The sequence below is a fragment of the Moschus berezovskii genome, chromosome 2 (genome assembly GCF_049115385.1).
Source record: "Moschus berezovskii isolate FMDL1 chromosome 2, NW_MosBer_1.0, whole genome shotgun sequence".
NCBI classification, from domain to species: domain Eukaryota; kingdom Metazoa; phylum Chordata; class Mammalia; order Artiodactyla; family Moschidae; genus Moschus; species Moschus berezovskii.
In genome coordinates this window covers 121,525,462-121,547,359 of record NC_142461.1, presented here as the reverse complement: position 1 = coordinate 121,547,359, position 21,898 = coordinate 121,525,462, and the positions used below count along the sequence as shown (strand labels likewise).

The 21,898-nt window shown below is 37.3% G+C and overlaps 1 protein-coding gene across 4 annotated transcripts in view; it reads left to right on the top strand.

Annotated features, from left to right (window-relative positions):
- SESTD1 (SEC14 and spectrin domain containing 1) overlaps window positions 1–21,898 on the top strand; it is a 138,617-nt gene that overhangs the window by 53,382 nt on the left and 63,337 nt on the right. For 3 of the 4 annotated variants that reach the window (XM_055398489.2, XM_055398491.2, XM_055398490.2), the window contains exons 3-5: window positions 1,694–1,802; window positions 13,359–13,449; window positions 17,335–17,448. In XM_055398489.2, the coding sequence (XP_055254464.1) occupies window positions 1,694–1,802; window positions 13,359–13,449; window positions 17,335–17,448 (314 nt within the window). The remainder of the gene's footprint in view (window positions 1–1,693; window positions 1,803–13,358; window positions 13,450–17,334; window positions 17,449–21,898) is intronic. The other variant, XM_088830600.1, reaches the window with a different exon arrangement.

Sequence of the window (21,898 nt, the reverse complement as noted above, 5' to 3'; positions counted from 1 at the left end):
CAACTTGAAAGGATTTTTCTTCTTGGCATCTGCCTTCTTTTGCATTTACACTGGTGATTATTTTATTGTCACTTAGTGAAAGCTGAGGGCATAAGGTTAAATGTAGTGCTAAATGTTAGACCTGTCGTCTGCAGGCAGTTTCACAGTGGTTTAGTGCTACATTCAGATATGAACCTTTTTGCAGATTTGGTTTAATGCAGGGATAAAGCTTAGTTTTTGAGGAGCAGATGAAACTTTTCTGAACCCAAACCCTTTTCACTTTCTCTACTGACTGTTAATTATTTCAGTCAGTAATATTCAAGCTTTTTGAATAATTGAGAAAAACTTTTCAAACCAACAAAGTCCTTCAGAGAATATAGTTTGAAAACTATGGGTGCAGTTCTTTAAAAAAAAAAAAAAAGAAAAAAACTTGTATTCTAAACAAAAAACATTTGCAGTGAGGCACTATTGATTATCTATTAAGTTAACCATTTGAAATTGCCATTTATTGAGATTAAACAAAGTGCTTGAATATCAGTAATCTATATGGTTAACCTGATAAAAGATCATTTATGGTTTGTACTTTGTAAACTGTATCCATGTTACTCATAGGATGGAGAAGGACGTGGCAGCCCCCTCCATTATTCTTGCTGGAGAGTTCCATGGTTGGAGAAGCCTGGTAGACTACAGTCCACGGGGTCGCAAAGAGTCAGACACAACTGAGCAACTAACGCTACACTTTATTCATAGGAATCTTTTTTTTTTTTATTTCACTTCTTTCAGTTTTTAGTGAAAGAAATCATATAAAATCGTTTCCTTTAGTATTTACTGGCTTTTACATTTCTAAAATTGCCATAAACGTTGGTTGGGTTAAAAGATGGACTTCAGTGTGAAAACCAGTCATGTGGGGAGTTTTGAAAGAAGCTGTGTATGTAAAGTACTAGTTATATTTTCACGTTTATGGAAAATCAGTGAGGACTTGAACGTCTATGAAATGCACATACACTCCACTTCCTGGCTTTCAGGCTTCTATGTGCAGGTCCCATACACTCTTCTCAGCCGGACAGCGCTTTTCCTTTATTGCCTCATGAGCAGAGAATCCTGTATGGTCTTTGTGAGTTACCTCAGATCATTCCTTGTCACAGAATGCTCTTGTGGCTAGGTTTATAAATTCTATCCATTTTTCTTAAGTTTTTAACTTTTCTATGAACCATTATACATTTATTACGGCTCTTATGTTCTCAAATTTCTAAATTCCTATTTATAATATTTTATATTTTGTATAGCACAGCCTAGAAAGCTGTCATATTTCATACTATTATTTCTTATGACTTAAAGTTTTTCTTCCTAGATTGATTAGAAATTTATTTTACTTGTAAATGCTTACTGTGCTGGGCACACAATAGTTGTTTGATGAATTGATTACAATCAGGAGCAGATTGAATGGAAGAAATTAAACAAAACGGTAATTGCTATGTTTAAATCAAGACTTCATGGGTGAAATTTTTTCCTCTTATTTTTTTCTAAATTTTGTACAATTTTACTGCACTACTATAAACATTTATAATATATAAAATAAACCGCCATTATATAGTTTTTTACTTATGTCTTAACCTTGAAATTGTTTTTGTAACTTTGAACTCAAGTATATATTATTCATTTAGTGCTTCAGTATCTCTTACATGTTAAATTTACATATTTTTTTCTTTAATAGGAGGAAAGGACAGACGAAGTGGCCTCATTCTGACAATTCCATTATGCCTAGAACAGACAAATATGGATGAGCTGAGTGTCACCTTAGACTACCTACTCAGCATTCCAAGGTGACTCTAAAGGTGTCTTTTCTTAAATTTCAGTATGTTTTCAGTTACTTACTAATGATTCCTGCCATTGTTAAACTATAGTTTGTTGTCTTATTTGCTTTTATTGTCAGTGAAATTATAGTCAAAACACGAGAATAAATAATATATAATGCCATAGCAGATGAAATAAAGATATTTTATATTCCTGGTACACTGAATTATAACAGATTTCTAAAATGTATGTGCTGTCGCCTTTTAAGGAATACAAAGATTGAGCATCTGTCTGTATACCATGTAATTTGAGAACACTTAAAAAAGTAAATCTTGTATTTAGGAAGCCATTTAGATATAACTGAGCCTCTGGTGGCTCAGACAGTAAAGAGTCTGCCTGCAGTGCAGGAGACCTGGGTTTGATCCCTGTGTTGGGAAGATCTTCTGGAGAAGGAAGTGGCAACCCACTCCAGTATTCTTACCTGGAGAATCCCATGGACATGGGGTTGCAAAGAGTCAGACATGACTGAGTGACTTCACATTTCACTTTCTTTAGATATAACTATATAGATATAAATATATCTGTGTTTTTTAATATATTGGATGAAGGCTGTTTGGAATTTAAAACATTTTTAAAAATGCAAAAATGTTTATATTTTAATCCAAAGAGATTGGATTTTTAATTTTTATATTTCTTGGGTGAAGACAAACCTTAACGCTTTGTATATGCTTGAGCCTACCCATCACTACAACAGCAACAGACAAACCCCTCCCCAGCTTCCCTCCCCACATGTGATATTTGGGGGCTGAAGTCGGGCTGCACATTAGACTCATCTGGAGATTTTTTTCAAAATTTTTATGCCTGAGCATCTGCCTCCAGAGAGTCTGATCCAGTTGTTCCTGGGAATCCTGCTTATCAGAAAAAAAATTCTTTTAAGATTCCCGGACAATTCTTATATGCAGTCAGAGTTGCAAATCATTGCAGTAATGAGAGCAGATTTTTCACGTGTGTTTGTAGTATGTAGAGGTTGTAAAAGGAACAAAGTTATCTCTTAAATAATGCTGGTAAGCTTCAGATGCATTTTAAACATTTTAGTCACAGCAGACAATTCTTTATATCTTTTTCCTGTACTTGAATTATTGACATAATAAATTATTTAATTTTAAACCATTTTGCAGAATACAGGGTTAAAACTGTGTTTTAGAACACCTGACTTTAATCCCATCTGTTTCCAATATCAGTCTATAATGTAATGATTCTATTGCTGAATGTTTTTTCAATATTAGGGAAATAGAGGTCTCCAGGTAAAAATTTTCAATTTTTTTTTGTTTTTGCTTTCAGAAAGGAAAGTTATCAGATCTCCCAATGGATTAGTACTAAATAACCTTTCTAATTCTCTGAGCTGCTGACTGCTAATTTGTATTATTCTTCATTAGCTTGCGAACTGCTTTTTAGGTAAACAACACTGGTTAACTGGCAAATTATCAAAAAATAACCTCATGGATTCATAGGTGGTTAAAAGTGCTGAGGGAACTTAAGAGACCATCTGAACCAACTGCCTTATTTTCCAGTTGAGGGAATTGAGACTCAGAAGTTAGTTACTTGCCCAGGATTACACAGTCAATTAGCAGTAGAGCTGGGGTTAGAATCTGGAGTTCCTGACAGCAAGCAGAGAGCTCTTCATACTTCAAATGAATAGAATACAATGTAGTTGCATCTTCCCTGAGGTGAGGTTCTAAAGTATAGAATGTAATGCAAAAATTACTGATAGTCAAAATCACCCTTGAAAAATGGCTAAGGAAGAATTAGAGACTTAGATGAACTAATATTTTGTGAACATGCTAGGTTTTCTTCCAGCATTAGAACATGTCATGGAGACTAAGTTCCAGAAGACACAGTTGGCTTCTGGTTAGCTCTGTGATAAGAAAGTGCATACTGGTATGTACTAGGATCACACTCAGCCTCCCAGGATGCTCATACTATACGAGGCACTGGGTAACTGAGGCTAAGGGACCAGTGGTTTCACTCGTGTCTCCTGTCTGTTCACTCTGCGTGTGCAGGCACGAAGTACAGTAGAGGGCAAAATAGCCTACACTATTTAAACATTCTCTCTCTCTCTCTTTCGTTCTTGTATAGGTATGGTGGCTCAGCGGTCAAGAATCCACCTGCCAGTGCAAGACACCCAGGTTTGATCCCTGGGTCAGGAAGATCCCCCGGAGAAGGAAATACCAACCCATTCCAGTATTCTTGCCTGGGAAATCCCACAGACAGAGGAGCATGCCAGGCTACCATTCATGGGGTCACATAGAGTCGGACATGACTTTGCAACTAAACAATAATGCATATAATACTGTGCATGCTGAGGCCCTTTAGTTGTGTCCAACTCTTTGTGACTCTGTAGATCATAGCCCGCCAGGCTTCTCTGTCCATGTGAGTCTCCAGGCAAGAATATTGGAGTGGGTTGCCCTGCCCTTCTCTCGGGCATCTTTCTGATCCAAGGATCAAACCCGTGTCTCTTAGTCTCCTGAATTGGCAGGTGGGTTATTTACCACTAGCTCTACCTGGGAAGCCCATGTATTTATACTATTGCAGTGTAAATTATGAATCAGTTTCTGCATACATACACATACCTACCTGCCAGCTAACAGAGAAAATGTAAGTTGAAATAAAGTGAAAGAATTTAATTTAGCAAGACAAAGTAGAGATCTGAATACTTTATTTTTGATAATAGTTCTGCTAAATTTTGACCTTCTCAAATATTTGCAAATGGCTCTGAATTTTTAGCCTTCTGCTTTTTTGGACCAACCTCATATAACTTTGGCTTTTAAAAACGTAGTTGGCAACTTTAATCAGTATTTGCTATTTCATTAGTGAGCTCAAGTGTTTTCGAGCTCTTCTTTGCAAGCCTGAAGAGTAATTTATTAGGTGTAATCCTAAAAAGTGGTTTTCCTCCTTCAGAATGCCTACCATTCAAAACTACTTTTAAATTGTTGAGAAGTTTCAAATATACAGAAAAGTTGAACGAACTGTGCATCATTATGCCCATCACTCAGAAGCCTGCCCCAGTGTTGTAATACTTTATCACGCATCTATGTGTTTATCCATCCCTTTCTCCATCCCAGAACTGTTTTTAAGTTTACCCTATTAGATCAGGCTCAGCATCGGTCTAGAAGGATTTTCCTTTTTTTAGTATATCTGCATTTTTATGAGTGTGAATTGCTTGTTTCTCCAAACCCCTGCTGTTAAAGTTTAGCTCCTTTCAATTGCTGATGTCCGCGGACAGCTTCAGCAATGTAACTAGCTAATGTGGCCTCTTCTTTATAGGAGATGTCCAAAAGGAGTCTGTCTCTGCAGTGAAGATGTTAGCATTTTGAATATTACTAAAAGTTATTTAAAAATGGAAAGGAACTATTCAGTTTCTTATCTATGAAAGTTAAAGTCGCTCAGTTGTGTCCAACTCCTTGTGACCCCATGGACTATACAGTCCATGGAATTATCTAGGCCAGAATTCTGGAGTGGGTAGCCTTTCCCTTCTCCAGGGGATATTCCCAAGCCAGGGATTGAACCCAGGTTTCCTGCATTGCAGGCGGATTCTTCACCAGCTGAGCCACAAAGGGAAGCCCTTCTTATCCGTATTTTATGCTTATTTTAATGACTGGGGGCAGGGTGTAATACCTACCTATTTCAAATGGGTAACCCAGCACCATTGAAAATGAGAACATTTCCTGATTGTTTGTCACACACAGTTTGGCCCTAAGCTTGTTTTTTTGTTCCAGACTCTTGATCAGAGGGGCTGAGAAGAAAAGAGAGGTTCAGGTTAACCATTGACTTCCCAGGTGGCGCAGTGATAAAGAATCCGCCTGCCAGTGTAGGAGACACAGGAGATGTGGATTGATCCCTGGGTTGGGAAGATCCCCTGGAGGAGGTCATGGGAACCTACTCTAGTGTTCTTGCCTGGAAAATTCCATGAATAGAGGAGCCTGTCAGACTTCAGTCCACAGGCTTGCAAAGAGTTGAACACAACCAAGCCACTGAACACACAGTCATGACCTGAATACTAAGTTTATGTTCAGGGCTTTGTGAAGTTCAAGGCTAACCGTTACTGCCCCATTTTCTATAAAGGATTTTTAATGAAGAATAATATAGACTGAAACAGTTGGACCAACCTGAGTGCTAAGTTTTAGGAGAGGTAAATGGAGTTTTCCATTTGTTTTTCCAGCAGTTGCTGTACATTTAAAAATTAAGCAACATGATCAGAAATTCATGATCATGATTCAGAAAGCATAATCAAATTCAAGATTCCCTTATGGAGGTAAAGACAAGCCATATAAATTAATTTGCAAATCTTTTCATTAGAAAAGTAAATACTGAGATTAGCTTTATCTCATTTCTTTTTATATTTCAAAATTTTACATTGAAGCATGTTTACTTTCAAAGTATAAAATGAAATTTTCAGTACTATTACACAAAGTATGATAATAGATATTTAGACTGCCTGCTTTTTAAAAGGATTTCCCAGGTGACTTAGTGTTAAACAATCCACCTGTAATACAGGAGACTAGGTTCAATCCCTGGCTGGGAAGGATCTGGAGAAGGAAATGGCAACCCACCCCAGTATTCTTGCCTAGAAAATTCCATGGACAGAGGAACCTGGAGGGCTACAGTCCGTGGGGTCACAGAGAGTCGACATAACATAGCCACTGAGCACGCATTCAGGTGTTTTAGAAACGGGTGACGAAACATGTGTATCAGTGTTGCTCAGCCGTTTTTTGTTATTGCTGTCTTTGTGAGGAGCCCTTTTAAACGGGTTTTCCTATTCACTTCTACTGATGTCATAGAGTTCTGTTTAATCAGTCAGTTATTAGATTGCAGAGTTACGTGTGCTTTATCCCCATGACCACAATGCCAACAGAAATGATTTGGATACCTTAGGTGTTTCTTATGTGGGTACTGAAGGAACCAACCAGAATGAACTCATGGAAACTACCCAGATAACATCATGAAAGGCGCTATAACAGCTGTGTAGTTCTTATTTAGAATAGTGAAATTATAATTTGAATCCCATATAGGTAGTTTCATAATTGCCAGAATTCTATGGGCTATATGTTCTATGCATTCAGAATGAAACAATATCTTTAGGCATTTTTATTCAAAGAAGATCTTACAGAGAATCTAAATTTATGAAGGAGTTAGAAGTCGAGGCTCACAGCCTTTTCTGCTCATCCCTGCCTTCTCAGACTCCATTTCTACTGCAGTGTCTTAGACTTCAGAAAGCTCAGTATAGTCTGAGAGTGTGCCTTGGATGACTCTTCTCTAGTTTTGTTTTTTATGCGGCATGCTTCTGAGAAAGTTTGAGCCAATGCCTTTCTTTCCTCCTTAGCAAAAGCATTTCTGGCAAATGAAGTATAATTGTGTTGACCTACTGTAGTTAAGTGCTCTGGACATGCTATATGCTGTTGATGAGTTCTTTTTTAAGATTAATTTCATTCATTCAATGAATAGGTATTGAAAATTTACATTGTCCCATTTTAAAATGTGACAGCTAAGTTAGTATTTCCTTTCTTTGCCATGAATTTTTAAATTTGTTGTCTTTTATGTTCCCTTATGCTTAAGTTCACGTCGAGGGATGGCTTAGTTGTCAGGCTGGACTAGTACAGCAGTATCCAGGCTAATTTCTCTGTCTCTAGTGTCTCCCCAATTTGTACACAAGAACAAAGTTAATTTTGCCAAAACAACAGTTCTGTCATCCTTCTCAGTTTCCTAGACCTCCTTTCTTCACACAGTGAACTTTAATGCAATAGTCTGTTTATTTTGTTGATACAAAATGCAGACATTGTTCACCATGCTTTGTGACGACAAAAAAAGATGAGGTCTACACTCTCAATGAGGGTCCTCCAGTCTTCTCAGCTGCTTTGCCAAGACTGTGTGTGGTTTAACCCACCCTTTCAGTTCCTATTTCTTGAGTGCTTATTTATCATGCAAGACACTTTATAGCACTTGCATTAACCCAATCTTCAAAATAATGATATTATCTCTTATTTCATACATGAAAAAATTAAGGGCAGAGAAATTAAGAAATTTCCCCAAATTGATGAGGTTCCTTTGCTTATATTCCTCTTGCTCTGTTTCCTTTTATGTTAATTTTCATTAGCTGCTTATATAGGTATTTCCCAGAATCTGCCAGCATTTCTTCAGACTTTCAGCACTTGCCATTTCTGACTCTTTAGGCATTTAATCATAATGTGTTTAGTGATAATTCTTAAAATTTTCCATTTGTTATTTGTCTTATATTTTAAAAAATTTCAAAGATGTATGTTGCTTCCCTTGTAACATTAAAAAGGTAATGTCAGTGAACAGAGATTGGACACTAACTAAAATACCTGCTTCCCACCTTTTCATCTTTCTAAATGATCTTAAGCTTCTTAATGGGAGAAACTGTTTTATAATATGTATTTTTTCATAGCTCTGTGCAGTACCTCATCCTTAGTGATCCATAGCCAGTGGATGTGGGTTTCTGCTCTTATCTGACTGCTTCACTTTCTTCAGAGCTCTGTGTACTCAGGCTGACTGAGCATTCTCACAGCATCTTACTTTTTGTTGGAAAAATCAAACATGTAGAAAGTGCAGCTCAGTAGAAGCCATTTTGATGGAAACAACTCTGTCTAGGCTCGTCTTGCTTTCCTTTGAGAACACTAAATTTGAAAGGGACCTGAGAATTTACTTATGGAAGATAAAGTGCATTAGTTTACTTATGGATGATTGGGATGCATACGTGAAAAGAGTATTCTGCACTTTAAAAAATAATAGATAACAGTAAGTCATTAAATTCTCATAACAGCCCTCTGAGACTATCACTGTTAACCTTGGCTGGCCCTGTCTTACATATAAGGGAACTGAGGCTTAGAAAGTGTGTGGAATTTAAGTATCTTGATCAAGAACCTGTGTCAAATTAGGATTTGGATTTGGTGGCCTAACTAAAGCCTGTGTTTCTAGTCACTGTGAACTCACCTCTGTCATAAGCACAGTGCCATTGCGATTGAAAACTCTGATAATCATTTACATTTAACCTGGGGTCGCGGAGAGTCGGACATGACTGAGCGACAGAACTGAACTGAACTGATCACAACTTAGAATTGACATATAAAGATAACTGTGGTGAACATAGTTGAACATAATGGAAATCTTTTAGATCTTCTTTGTTTTAACATTTTCTTTCAACCATGTATTCAAGGTAAATTTAAAATTATAGCATTTTTCTAGCTCACAGGGAAATTGTTGATCATCCAGTTATAGAATCATGGAATGTCAAAATTGGAAAGCACCTTAACAGTAATCTAGACCAACATCTTCTATCATCTAGACTAACACTTTGCCCATACTTAAATCCTCTTTATAGAAATGCTGCCAAGTAATTGCCCAGATTAATCTAATTCTGTAGAGTCACCATTTACAGAAGTTGCCTTTCTGTTTCTCAAGTTTTGTTTCTCTTTGAAATTGAATTTTAGGTCTATTCTTCCTAATTGTAGAAAAACTCATTTATATTACAGAAAAAAGCTTCATCATACAAGGATTTAATGAATGACCTGGCAAGAGTGACACAGAAATTAAGCTCATAAGTCTTCAGTCACTCAGTAAATACATGAGATCCTGTAATGAGTTCCTCATCTTTCTAGGTGTTGAGGTAATGGGTGAACAAAGGCCCAGTCCTTGCATTTATGGGCCTTATATGCTAATGATGAAATGAACGTTATACCCAGTACATTGGCTGTCCATAAGTACTGTAGAACAGAGCTTGAAAAGAGTTGAGGGAGGGATGGAGTGGGAAGGAGTGTGTGGCAATATTGTACAAAATGATAAGATAACATTTTACCAGAGAGGAGTGAAGTGAGGGCCAGGCTATATCGATAGCTGGTAAAAGAGCATTTCAGAAAGAATATTCTAGACAGAGGGAGCAGTAAGTGGGAAGAAGGACCCTGAGGCAGTAGCAGCTCAGTGTGGTGTGGGGTCAGTAAGAAGGGTAATGTGGGCGGGGCGTTTGAGAGAGAGACAGAGTTCGGGGAGAGCGTAGTGTCCAGAGGGGCTGGAGTCAGACCTCAGAGGGCCTGAATGAGAAAGAAAGCCAGTTATGTTCTGGCCAAGGAGTGGTGTGATGTGTGTCTTCTAACATTTTTAGGGGCCCTCTGTATTTAAAGCATTGAGCTGGAAGCTTCCCAGATGCCAGTGAGACAATAATATCCTTGCTTTCTGGAAGCATGTTATCTAATGAAGATGAATTATAAACAAGCAATTATAAGAAAAGCATAAATGAAGTTAGTGACATCATGGAAGTATAAGCAGAGCTCTTTGAGTGGGAAAAAAAGGAGCCCTTAGTTGTAATCAAAGAAATTAGTAAAGAGCTACATAATATTGAACCCAGAAAATCCACTGATAGTCTCTTTCTTGCCGAAGTGAATGAGTTAGTTAAGGAGCCACTTCTCTGTTAAAAACTGTTTTAATTCAGCCACCAGACCCTTAAAAGGCTCTAGTGGAGTATGAACAACATGGTAAGGTCTTAATAGTTTTTTTTTTTTTTGTATATTTGTCTTAAAACTATGAACATGTTAATAGTAGTATAGGAATTTACTAATACAGCACTTCAGCTACTCCAGTACACCATTTGTAAGGGACATAATGTGCTTCTAAATCTAAGTATATTCTCATTAAACACAGTTTAAACTATCAGTCCGCTTGTAGGATTGAAATTAAAAAAAAGAATTCCTTTCAAGTAGTTTGTAGTGTCAGTTGGTCTTGCAGTTTTCAAATATGTAGTATCTTTGCAATGTGTGTATTTTCTTTATCTATCTTAGTAAAATGTGAGAAAATTATGATTAAGGCTGTTTTTAAGTACTCTAAAAGATAAATTTAGAGTATTTTATACCCTTAAGTTCATACAGATGGTATTTGCAAGCTTCATTACTTTCTTTGTCTTAATATACAGATTAATTTATTGTGCTTTGAAATATAAATGTGTTTGTATAAAACTTGCTTGTTCAACAAATTGGTTGTGCAACCCGTTCCTCAGAGATGCAGATGCCAGTGACAAGAAAGTACCAGATTATGGGGATGACACATTTTTCTTGGCTCCAGTCCTAACCAGCGAAGGCCCTTCACTGGGAAGCTCCACGTGTCTTAGCTCCCTGTTCCTGCAAACTTCCATTCTGCACTGGTAGAGGCCCTGCCACTCCCCTGGTGACAGTTACTCTGTTAGGCTGGTCCTTCTAATGCTTGTATCCCCCTCAGTCACAGTGGTCTTTCTTCCTACCTGGTCCCACGCCTAGCAGTTAGATAATCAGATTTGTTTCCCCAGCAAGTCTTTATGTTGCCAATATGAAAGTGATCTTTATATTCCCTTACCCCCACCCTTCAAGAGTGGTTAGTGGATCTTTTATTTTATAGTACAAAATCCAAGTCACATACCCATCACTTTTTAAAAGTGTTTATCTCAGTGGTTTTTCAGTATTTTCACTAGATTGCATAACCATCACTCTAATACTAGAATATTGCCATCAACCCCAAAAGAAAACCTGTACGCATTTGCAGTCACTCCTCATCCCGTTCTCCCCTCCTCCCAGCCCTTGGTACCCAGTGATCTGCTTTCTGCCTCTGTGGATTTACCCATTCTGGAAACTTCATATCAGTGGAATCATCCAATATATGGATTTGTGATCTGGCTTTTTTTTCCACTGAGCATAACGTTTTCAAGGTTTACCCATGTTGTAGTTCATATCAGCACTTCATTTCTTTTTATGATTGAAAAATACTCTGTTGAATGGTTTACCACATTTTGTTTTTCCATTCATCAGTTTCTGAAGATTTGAGTTGTTTCAGATTTTGGCTCTTATGAATTCTGCTGCTATGAACATTTGTGGGCAAGTGTTTTGTATGGACATGTGTTTCCGTCTGCCTCACCTCTTGAACATTTCTCTCTTCTTTTTGAAAGCTCAGCTTCTGTCCCCGCTTACTGAAGCACCTGTTCTTCCAGGTCTTTAGCAATATTGTCCTCATTCTTGTCACCTTACTGTTTCTTAGTAGAATTGGATATTACTTCTCCAGTAATCCTCTAGAGATTAGTATGAGTGCTTGGAGAGAGTAAGGAGAAGTAGTAAAATTCCATGGACTTTTGGATGTAAATCTCAGGAGAGGCCTCCTATTAACTTTTCCTATAATGTAGGCAATTGGGATAACTTTGAGTGGGGAGAATTTTCACTACCAAATCCTTGCTCTGCTAGGCAAATCTTCAGTTTCTTCCACTGTATTAGAGGGAGGGCAGTTGAGATCCTTGCATTAAGTTGATTTTATAGTAAAACAAATGGTAACAATGATAAAGCTATGTAGTTTTCCACTTATGATAGAGTTTTTAAATGTAGTTGTTCCATTTTACTAGGGCAGGCTTCTAGGTGGTGTTTAGTTGGTACCAGAATAATTGAATATAATATATAGCAGTAACACATTTTCCAGCACTCAAGATTTTGTGGTCAACGACTAAGAGGCAAAAGTGAGAACAGAGGTAGGTCCGATATGGTGTTTTCGAGCTTTGAATTATTGTATACACCAAATTTTCACCTCTTTAAGTTTCTCCCAAAGAACACAAGAACCTCTTATTTCCAGTGGTTTAATAATCAGTTCAGTTCAGTAGCTCAGTTGTGTCCGACTCTTTGCAGCTCCATGGACTGCAGCACACCTTCCCTGTCCTTCAGCAATTCCCGGAGCTTGCTCAAACTCATGTCCATCAAGTTGGTGATGCCATACAGTCATCTCATCCTGTGTCGTCCCCTTTTCCTGCCTTCAATCTTTCTCAGCATTAGGTCTTTTCCAGTGAGTCAGTTCTTCGCATCAGGTGGCCAAAGTATTGGAGCTTTAGCATCAGTCCTTTCAATGAATATTTGGGGTTGATTTCCTTTAGGATTGACTGGTTTGATCTCCTTGCAGTCTGAGGGACTCTCAAGAGTATTCTCCAAAACCACAGTTCAAAAGCATCAATTCTTCGGCACTCAGCTTTCCTTATGATCCAACTCTCACATCCATACATGACTCCTGGAAAAAGCTTTGACTAGACGGACCTTTGTTGGCAAAGTAATGTTTCTGCTTTTTAAAGGTTTAATAATAGTTTATTTTCTACCTGATTTTGAAATATCACTTCACAACCTTATACTCTTGGCAGGAAGGAAAGATAAGAAGTACATCCACACTTGGCAGTCATTAGTTACCTATCACTGTGATCCCATTTTACAGATGAGGTTGAGGGGCCAGTGAGGCTGTTTGAATGTTCTATTTTTTTCTCATATTAAGATATTAAATTTACATGCTTTTAGAGTAATTTTCTCAAAAAATTAGCTTATAAATTGTTGATGTTTCCTGAAGTGAGAAAAGTAAATTGCTTAAGAAAACTGAAAGGACACCCTGAAGAATTTTGTTGACAGTGCAAATCAAATCAAGTGAAATTAATGCTGTGCCATATATGATTCAGCTGTAAACTTTATTTAGGATTTTGAAGAATAAAATAGGAAGCTTATTTTAATACACTCTCTAATTTTGTTTTGTTTCAGTGAGAAGTGTAAGGCTAGAGGATTTACCGTGATTGTGGATGGCAGAAAATCCCAGTGGAATGTGGTGAAAACAGTAGTCTTAATGCTACAGGTAATTTTATTTTTGGCTATCAGGAAGCGTTTTTATTTTACAGCAACAGATTAGATGATAGTGGCAAATGCATTTCATTTATTGGACTGTGCCCAAGCTTCTAAGCAGTGACTGAGTTCTGAAATGCACAGATCAGTGTTGAATTGTTCAGATCAATCTTTATAGGTTTAGCTTGAGTAGTAAAATAAATTTTGGCCCTGTTCTAAAGGTATGTAAATTACCAAAAATGATATGTCATGTTTAATTTAAGCATTGAAGCCAGTGAGTCTCAAAATGTGAGGGCATAGGTTATCAGACTCATCTGGGCACTCTTGCACACTGTAGTATTTGCATCATCCCACCTCAAGGAGGGAGTAGGACTGGGTAAGTCTAAGCTGAGAATTCTGATAGGTTTCTCCCTTCTGTTTCCCTCTTTCCTCCAAAAGTCATCAGGATTTGTGATAGTCGTATCTGTTTCTAATCTAGAAGAAATGACTCAACTTTAGCTGTGTGCTTGGTGACTTTAGCAGCTCACAGACAAGCATTTCATAAACAGCTATGGCTACAGAATCCCTGGTCTGGCTCCTAGTCTTTGCTTATGTTTCCTTGTGTTCCTCACAGAATGTTTCTGTAATCCCTTGCATGCAGTAGGTACCTAGTAGATATTTGTTGCTTTATTATGAGAGTATTGAGGATATTGAGAAAAATACAACAGTTGAGTGAGTGAAAGGGGACAGATTGCTCTCTTGTACCTGGGTTTCCTTAGAAGGGCTTGTGTAGAAAGTTAAAGTTAGGTGAGTTAAAGAGATTATCTAATTTAAAATAAAGGAAGTGAAAAGGGCATAGCTGGCTGATTTACTGATAGCTCAAAAATTAAGTGAATACAGTAAAAGCTGATGGCAGGCTTGTTTGGGGAAGGTATGTTGGCTGTTACATGGAAGGTGAACATTCAATTAAGTAAGTATCAGTGGTATTGAAAGAAAGATCAAGAATTTTAAATGACCTGGGAAATAATTAGTAGCTACTTTAGGGTTCTGTGGAAAGCAATATCATTTAAAATTTTAAATGACAACTCGGGAGAATGATTGTTAATGAATTATTTTTTAAAATAACTAGAAAAAGAATCTCAAGGAACTGGTACTCATAATTTTAGTTTTAGTGCTTAGTATGGTTCAAGTGCTATGTACTAAGCTTGTTATATAAATGATCTCTTTAATTTCATCCTTACAAACTTGGGAAACAAGTTCTGTTATCCTCAAAAGTCTTCAAGGATTTTAAATAACTTACCTATGTTCTTGTGGTGAACTTGGGAGAAAATCACAGTTGGAACCTGGAACAGCCTAAGCCCCTTTAAAAGTGTATATTTAGCAATGGGATGTATCTGAGATGGTTCCCAAATTTTCTGCCCATTACCTTATTCTTGATTGGTTGGCCTAAACCTTCATCATTAGACTCCCTTCTTTGGGTTGGAAAGTACATAGGCTCCAGTGGATCAGTTTTTAAGGGAATACAGATTGGTGTCCCATTAATCACTCTGTCTGTTAAATATATTCCCAGCACTTTTATGTTCTAAACCCTGAAGATAAACTCTTCTCTGTACAAATTGTTAGAAATCTGTTAATTATGACCTTGTGTTCTTCCATTCAACTGTGTCACCAGTGAGCTGTTTGGGACTTGCTGTATGAACTGGACTTTGATCAGTGGCAGTTTTGAAGGACAATCAATGGATGGTTTAAGCCCCTCTTGTGAGTTCTGTTCTGATAGGTGTTTTAACAACTTTTGGCTTTTGTTAATAATTACATTTTCAGCAGTTGCAATGGCTTGTTGTTTACTCCTCGTCAGATAGTTGCTGCATGCAAAGTTAGTTATGTTGGTTTTATTTCAGAAGGTGCTGGAAACAGCTGTTTGGGAGCCCAGAGCTTAGTGCTAGCTCTGCCTGTACAAATATTCTCTGAAATGACTGGCTTGTTTTCTTTTGTTCCTAACAGCTTTAATACTCAATGATTTTGAATATTTGATTTCCATAATCATTAATAAATAAACCTCATTCTACTCTAAATTTCCTACCCTCTCTGATAAAAGTTTTGATAGCATTGAGTTTTTGTTTTTTTTTACTTTATTCATAACCCAGTCATTGCAGGGGGCACTAGATTTGTGACATGTCCAGTGAGATATTTAAATGGAAAGGTTTTCTATTTTCCCCTGACCAATAATAGTAATACTTATTATCATATAGCATTATTACTATTCAGTAGTGCTATTTATGGTCTAGAATAGTGCTTGACCCCTAGAGTTTGTAAACAGTTTTGTTTACATATTGTTTATGGCAGCTTTCACACTATGTGGACAGAATAAAAATAGTTGCAACAGAGACTGTATAGGCTTTAAAACCTAAAATATTTTTTACCTGGACCTAGAGAAAGAATTTACTGACACCCCGTCTAGAATGTTTGGAATGTTATGGTAAAACTTGAGAGTCAGACCGACATGGTTTTTGTTCTAGTACTATTCCTTCAAACTCTGTTCCTCTAGACAAGTTACTTTATTCTCTCAAGCTCAGTTTATGCTTCTGTAAAATTGGAAGGATGAGATCCACTATGTGGATCCACTATGTGGATCTCACATTAACAATCCACATTGTTAATGTGAATTCATTTATTCAGCAGAGACTCATGGAGTGTCTTCTATATGCTAGGCGCTGTCATAGGCCCTGGAGATACAGCAGTGCCAGGATAGACGAGGTAGCTGCCATTGGGAAGTCTATGTTCTGTCTGAGGAGTCAGACTATCAACGGTTAGGCAAATTACTAAGCAATGTAACATCACATACTGATGAATGCTATTTAGAAAAATAAATTGGTGAAAGGAGACTGAGTCAAATGTTGCTGCTTTACATAGGGCGGTCAGAGAAAGTCTCTCTAAAGAGGAGGGACTATTTGAGTAGAATCCTAGATAAACTGAGAAAGTGCTCCTCGGTGTAGGGCACAGAACATTCCAGGCAGAGGAAACATTAAGGGCGTAGTCTTGAGCTGGGGCAGATCTGTCACATTCCAGGAGCAACAAGAAGGTCAGCATGGCTGTGGTTGAGGAGTGAGCTAAGAGGGGAGAGGTGTGTGATGAGATCTGAGGTCATGGGGCTTTGAGCTGGGAGCGCTTCTTGGCTTTGCTAAGGGGTTTGAATTTTATTCTGAGTATGAAAAAATGCAAAACTGGGAAGCCTGCTAAGAGGGTTTCAAAAAGCTGACTTGTTTGGGGATATTAGCAATGTAGGTGGTAGAAATGGGTAGGTTTAATTAAGATATATTTTAAAAATAGACTCTATGTGACTTGCTGATAAGATATATATGGAATATATATTAGCTCAGTAAATGTTCATCTCCATTCTTTAGGTGATGATGTGAATAACTGTTTCTAGCAAATGTGAAATTGTGGAGGTTTAGCTTTGTCCTCTTCTTCAAGTTAATAATCATATAGAATCTTGGCTTCTTTGTATAATGGTATAAGAAGCTTATTTTGTTAGAAAATTGATTTACATTATTGGAAGAAATTCTCTTAAGATGATTGTGTTAGGAAAAATTTTTTTCATATCATAGAAAAGCCAAATTTAATAATTTCTCAACTAAAAATTATCTTGCAGTTTATTCCTATTAGAGATTCAATAAAACACAAAAAGAATTCGCATGAGCTGTCTTTAAACATTGTTTTCTGAATCAGCTTGTCTTTCAAATATTTCTTTATTGCCATGTATGTTGCAGTTTACAGCATTTCTTGTATTTTATCACTTTAATTATTTTCCAGAGGTCTCTTACTCACTCTGCTCAATCATGAATATCTAATAATTTACAACTTCAGTAAATTACTAACTTTACATGTATAATTTTTTCCTTTTTTTTTTTGTATTTTGTAGAATGTTGTTCCAGCTGAAGTGTCCCTTGTTTGTGTAGTGAAGCCAGATGAATTCTGGGATAAGAAAGTAACACATTTTTGTTTTTGGAAAGAAAAGGATAGACTTGGCTTTGAGGTAAATATACTCTATGAAAAAGCAGAAGTGTGCTATATCTTTAAAAACAGCATTTTGCTGGTATTATTTTGTTTGTTCAGCATTGGATACTATGCAGTGCTTACACAGTGCTCAGCCTAAGTAATGATTAATATTTAGTCAGCATTCTTATTGAATGAATTACTCTTTGTCAAGGCCACAAATGCTTTCTTGTTTTCATTTTTATTAATCTTTGTGAATTCTTTTGAATATGTACAACCTTTCCATTAAAAACATTTTTGGGGACTTTCCTGTTGATCCAGTGGTTAAGATTTGCTTTTTGATCCCTGGTTGGGGAACTGAGATCCCGTAGGCTGTGCAACATGGCAAAAAAAAAAAAATATATATATATGTATAAGTATATATAACATTACCAAGAAGACATGTAGCTAATACTGTGAAACCCTAGACATTTAGAAATTGGAGTCAGAGCCTATTTGGTGTGATGTCATGATTATTTCTTCATGTCTGGTTTGGTTTTGGTATATAAAAGGTATTCATCCTTCCCTGTTCACAGTATGCTCTCCCTCTTCTTGTGTGAAACTTCAGTTGACCCTTGAACAACATGGGTTTGAACTCCTCAGGCCTGTCTACAAGTGGAGTTTTTCAATAAGTACACATCAACCCTCCGTATCTTCAGGTTTAACGTGCACAGATAGAGAGGGCCATTCACTGTACTTTGCCGTTTTGTGTAAGGGACTTGAGCACCACGGATTTTTATGTCAGTGGAGTGTCCTAGAACCAGTCCCCTGTGGACATTGAGGGAAGGCTTACATATTATTATTGTGGGTCAGAAAGAAGTCTTAAGGTAGAATGCAAATTTAAACAATTCTGTCACATTTTCCTTCCACAGCCCATTAATCCCAGCTTCCTAGCTGGAGAGTCCATAGATATTAACCTCTATGTTAGCTAAATAAAGTGTGGCAGCACTGAAGGATGCCAAAGCCTAACCTAGCCGTGTAAAATCTAGAGCCTTGGAATGTTTACAGGAGTCAGGCAATGAAGACACCTTGTGGACTTTGCCATATTACAATAATCATTTTTATTTTCAATAAAATCAATGTACTTTTGGTATGGGGGAAGTCTCCAAGGTGTCTAAGATTTAATAAAGTCTAGTTAAAATTTTCTTTTAATGAGGTAGCCTGAAATATCTTAAAAATGTGTAACATTTTTCCTGTACTTTAAAGTTAAGTATTAGATTCATCCATTTTAGTGTACAGTTCTGAGAGTTCTGATAAACGCAGACTGGTCTTTAACTATGACCACAGTCAAGAAATCCAGGGAATGTTACGTCACTCCAAAAACTCTGTCATGTTCTAGTCAACTCCTTCTTCGATCTTAGTCCCTGACAACCACCAATCTGTTGTATGTTCTGTGTGTTTTGCCTTTTTCAGAATCCCATATAAGTAAAATGACAAAGTATGGAGCATTTTAAATTTATTTCTTTCACATACATATTTGCATTTGGGATTCATCTGTGTTGTTGGGTGTATTGGTGGTTCCTTTCTTATTGGTAGGTAGTAATCCACTATGTAGACGTACACAGTCTGTTTATCATTCCCTGATCGAAAGACGTTTGGGATTGTTTTCAGGCTTTAGTGATTACAAATAAAGTCACTGTAACTAATCATGTATAGATTTTGTGTGAAATTTTTTTAAGAGAGAAAATATCTAGGAGTGGGATTGTTGGGTCATATGGTAAGTGTATGTTTATTTACTTCCTAAGAAACTTCCAAACCAACAGTTTCAAGGTGGCTGTATCATCTTGCATTCCCGTAAGTTGTGTGAGTCCCAGTTGCGTCTTGGCAGCGCTTAGTATTATCAGATTTTGTTTTTAAATTATACTGTTACTCTAGTAGGTGTGTAGATGATTATCAGTATTGTTTTACTTTGCATTTCTCTAATGGTTAATGATGTGAGTATATTTTCAAGTACTTGTTAGCCATCCATCTACTTTCTTTCATGATGTCTGTTCTACTCATATTTTTTAAATAAGGCTTTTGAGAATTATTTATGTGTTTTGGATAGAAGTCCTTTATCAGATATGCCATATGCAAAAGTTGCATCTCAGTTTGTTGTTGCCTTCTCATGCTCTTCACAGCGTTTTTTTTTTTTTTTTCATTTTTTATTGGAGGCTAATTATTTTACAATATTATATCGGTTGGTTTTGCCATACATTGACATGAATCTGCCCCGGGTGTACATGAGTTCCCCTTCCCGAACCCCCCTCCCATCTCCCTCCTCCCCTTATCCTCCCTCCAGGTCATCCCCTCATACCAGCCCCGAGCATCCTGTAACATGTGACCCTGAACTGGTGATTCGTTTCACATATGATAATATACATGTTTCAATGCCATTCTCACAAATCATCCCACCCTCACCCTCTCCCACAGAGTCCAAAAGACTGTTCTATACATCTGTGTCTCTTTTGCTGTCTCATATAAAGGGTTATCGTTATCATCTTTCTAAATTCCATATATATGAGTTAGTATACTGTATTGGTGTTTTTCTTTCTGGCTTACTTCACTCTGTATAATAGGCTCCAATTTCATCCACCTCATTAGAACTGGTTCAAATGTATTCTTTTTAATGGCTGAGTAATACTCCATTGTGTATATGTACCACAGCTTTCTTATCCATTCGTCTGTAGATGGACATCTAGGTTGCTTCCATGTCCTGGCTATTATAAACAGTGCTTCAGTGAACATTGGAGTACATGTGTCTCTTTCAATTCTGGTTTCCTGGGTGTGTATGCCCAGGAGTGTGATTGCTGGATCATATGGCAGTTCTATTTCCAGTTTTTTGAGGAATCTCCACACTGTTCTCCATAGTGGCTGTACTAGTTTGCATTCCCACCAGAAGTGTAAGAGGGTTCCCTTTTCTCCACACCCTCTCCAGCATTTATTGCTTGTAGACTTTTGGATAGCAGCCATTCTGACTGGCGTGAAATGGTACCTCATTGTGGTTTTGATTTGCATTTCTCTGATTTCTCAGAGAAATGCATCTTTTCATGTGTTTGTTAGCCAGCTGTATGTCTTCTTTGGAGAAATGTCTGTTTAGTTCTTTGGCCCATTTTTTGATTGGGTCGTTTATTTTTCTGGAATTGAGCTGCAGGAGCTGCTTGTATATTTTGGAGATTAATCCTTTATCAGTTGCTTCATTTGCTATTATTTTCTCCCATTCTGAAGGCTGTCTTTTCACCTTACTTATAGTTTCCTTTGCTGTGCAGAAGCTTTTGATTTTAATTAGGTCCCATTTGTTTATTTTTGCTTTTATTTCCAATATTCTGGGAGGTAGTCTTGAAGGATCCTGCTGTGATTTATGTCAGAGAGTGTTTTGCCTTCGTTCTCCTCTAGGAGTTTTATAGTTTCTGGTCTTACATTTAGCTCTCTAATCCATTTTGAGTTTATTTTGGTGTTTGGTGTTAGGAAGTGTTCTAGTTTCATTCTTTTACAAGTGGCTGACCAGTTTTCCCAGCACCACTTGTTAAAGAGACTGTCTTTTCTCCATTTTATATTCTTACCTCTGTCAAAGATAAGGTGTCTTTAGGTGCGTGGATTTATCTCTGGGCTTTCTATTTTGTTCCATTGATCTATATTTCTGTCTTTATGCCAGTACCATACTGTCTTGATGACTGTGGGTTTGTAGTAGAGCCTGAAGTCCGGCAGGTTAATTCCCCCAGTTCCATTCTTCTTCCTCAAGATTGCTTTGGCTATTCGAGGTTTTTTCTATTTCCATACAAATTGTGAGATTATTTGTTCTAGTTCTGTGAAAAATATCGTTGGTAGCTTGATAGGGATTGCATTGAATGTATAAATTACTTTGGGTAGTATACTCATTTTCACAATATTTATTCTTCCAATCCACGAACACGGTATATTTCTCCATCTATTAGTGTCCTCTTTGATTACTTTCACTAGTGTTTCATAGTTTTCTATGTACAAGTCTTTTGTTTCCTTAGGTAGATATATTCTTAAGTATTTAATTCTTTTTGTTGCAACAGTGAATGGAATAGTTTCCTTAATTTCTCTATTTTCTCATTATTAGTGTATAGGAATGCTAGGGATTTCTTCACAGCGTTTTTAAAGAGGCGTTCAGTTCAGTTCAGTCGCTCAGTCGTGTCCAACTCTCCGCGACCCCATGAATCACAGCACGCCAGGCCTCCCTGTCCATCACCAACTCCCGGAGTTCACTCAAACTCATGTCCACAGAGTCGGTGATGCCATCCAGCCATCTCATTCTCAGTCGTCCCCTTCTCCTCCTGCCCCCAACCTTTCCCAGCATCAGAGTCTTTTCCAGTGAGTCAGCTCGTTGCATGAGGTGGCCAAAGTATTGCAGTTTCAGCTTTAGCATCAGTCCTTCCAATGAACACCCAGGAAATCTGGATTTTAAATTTTTTCTTTTATGAATCAGGCTTTTGGTATCAGCTGAG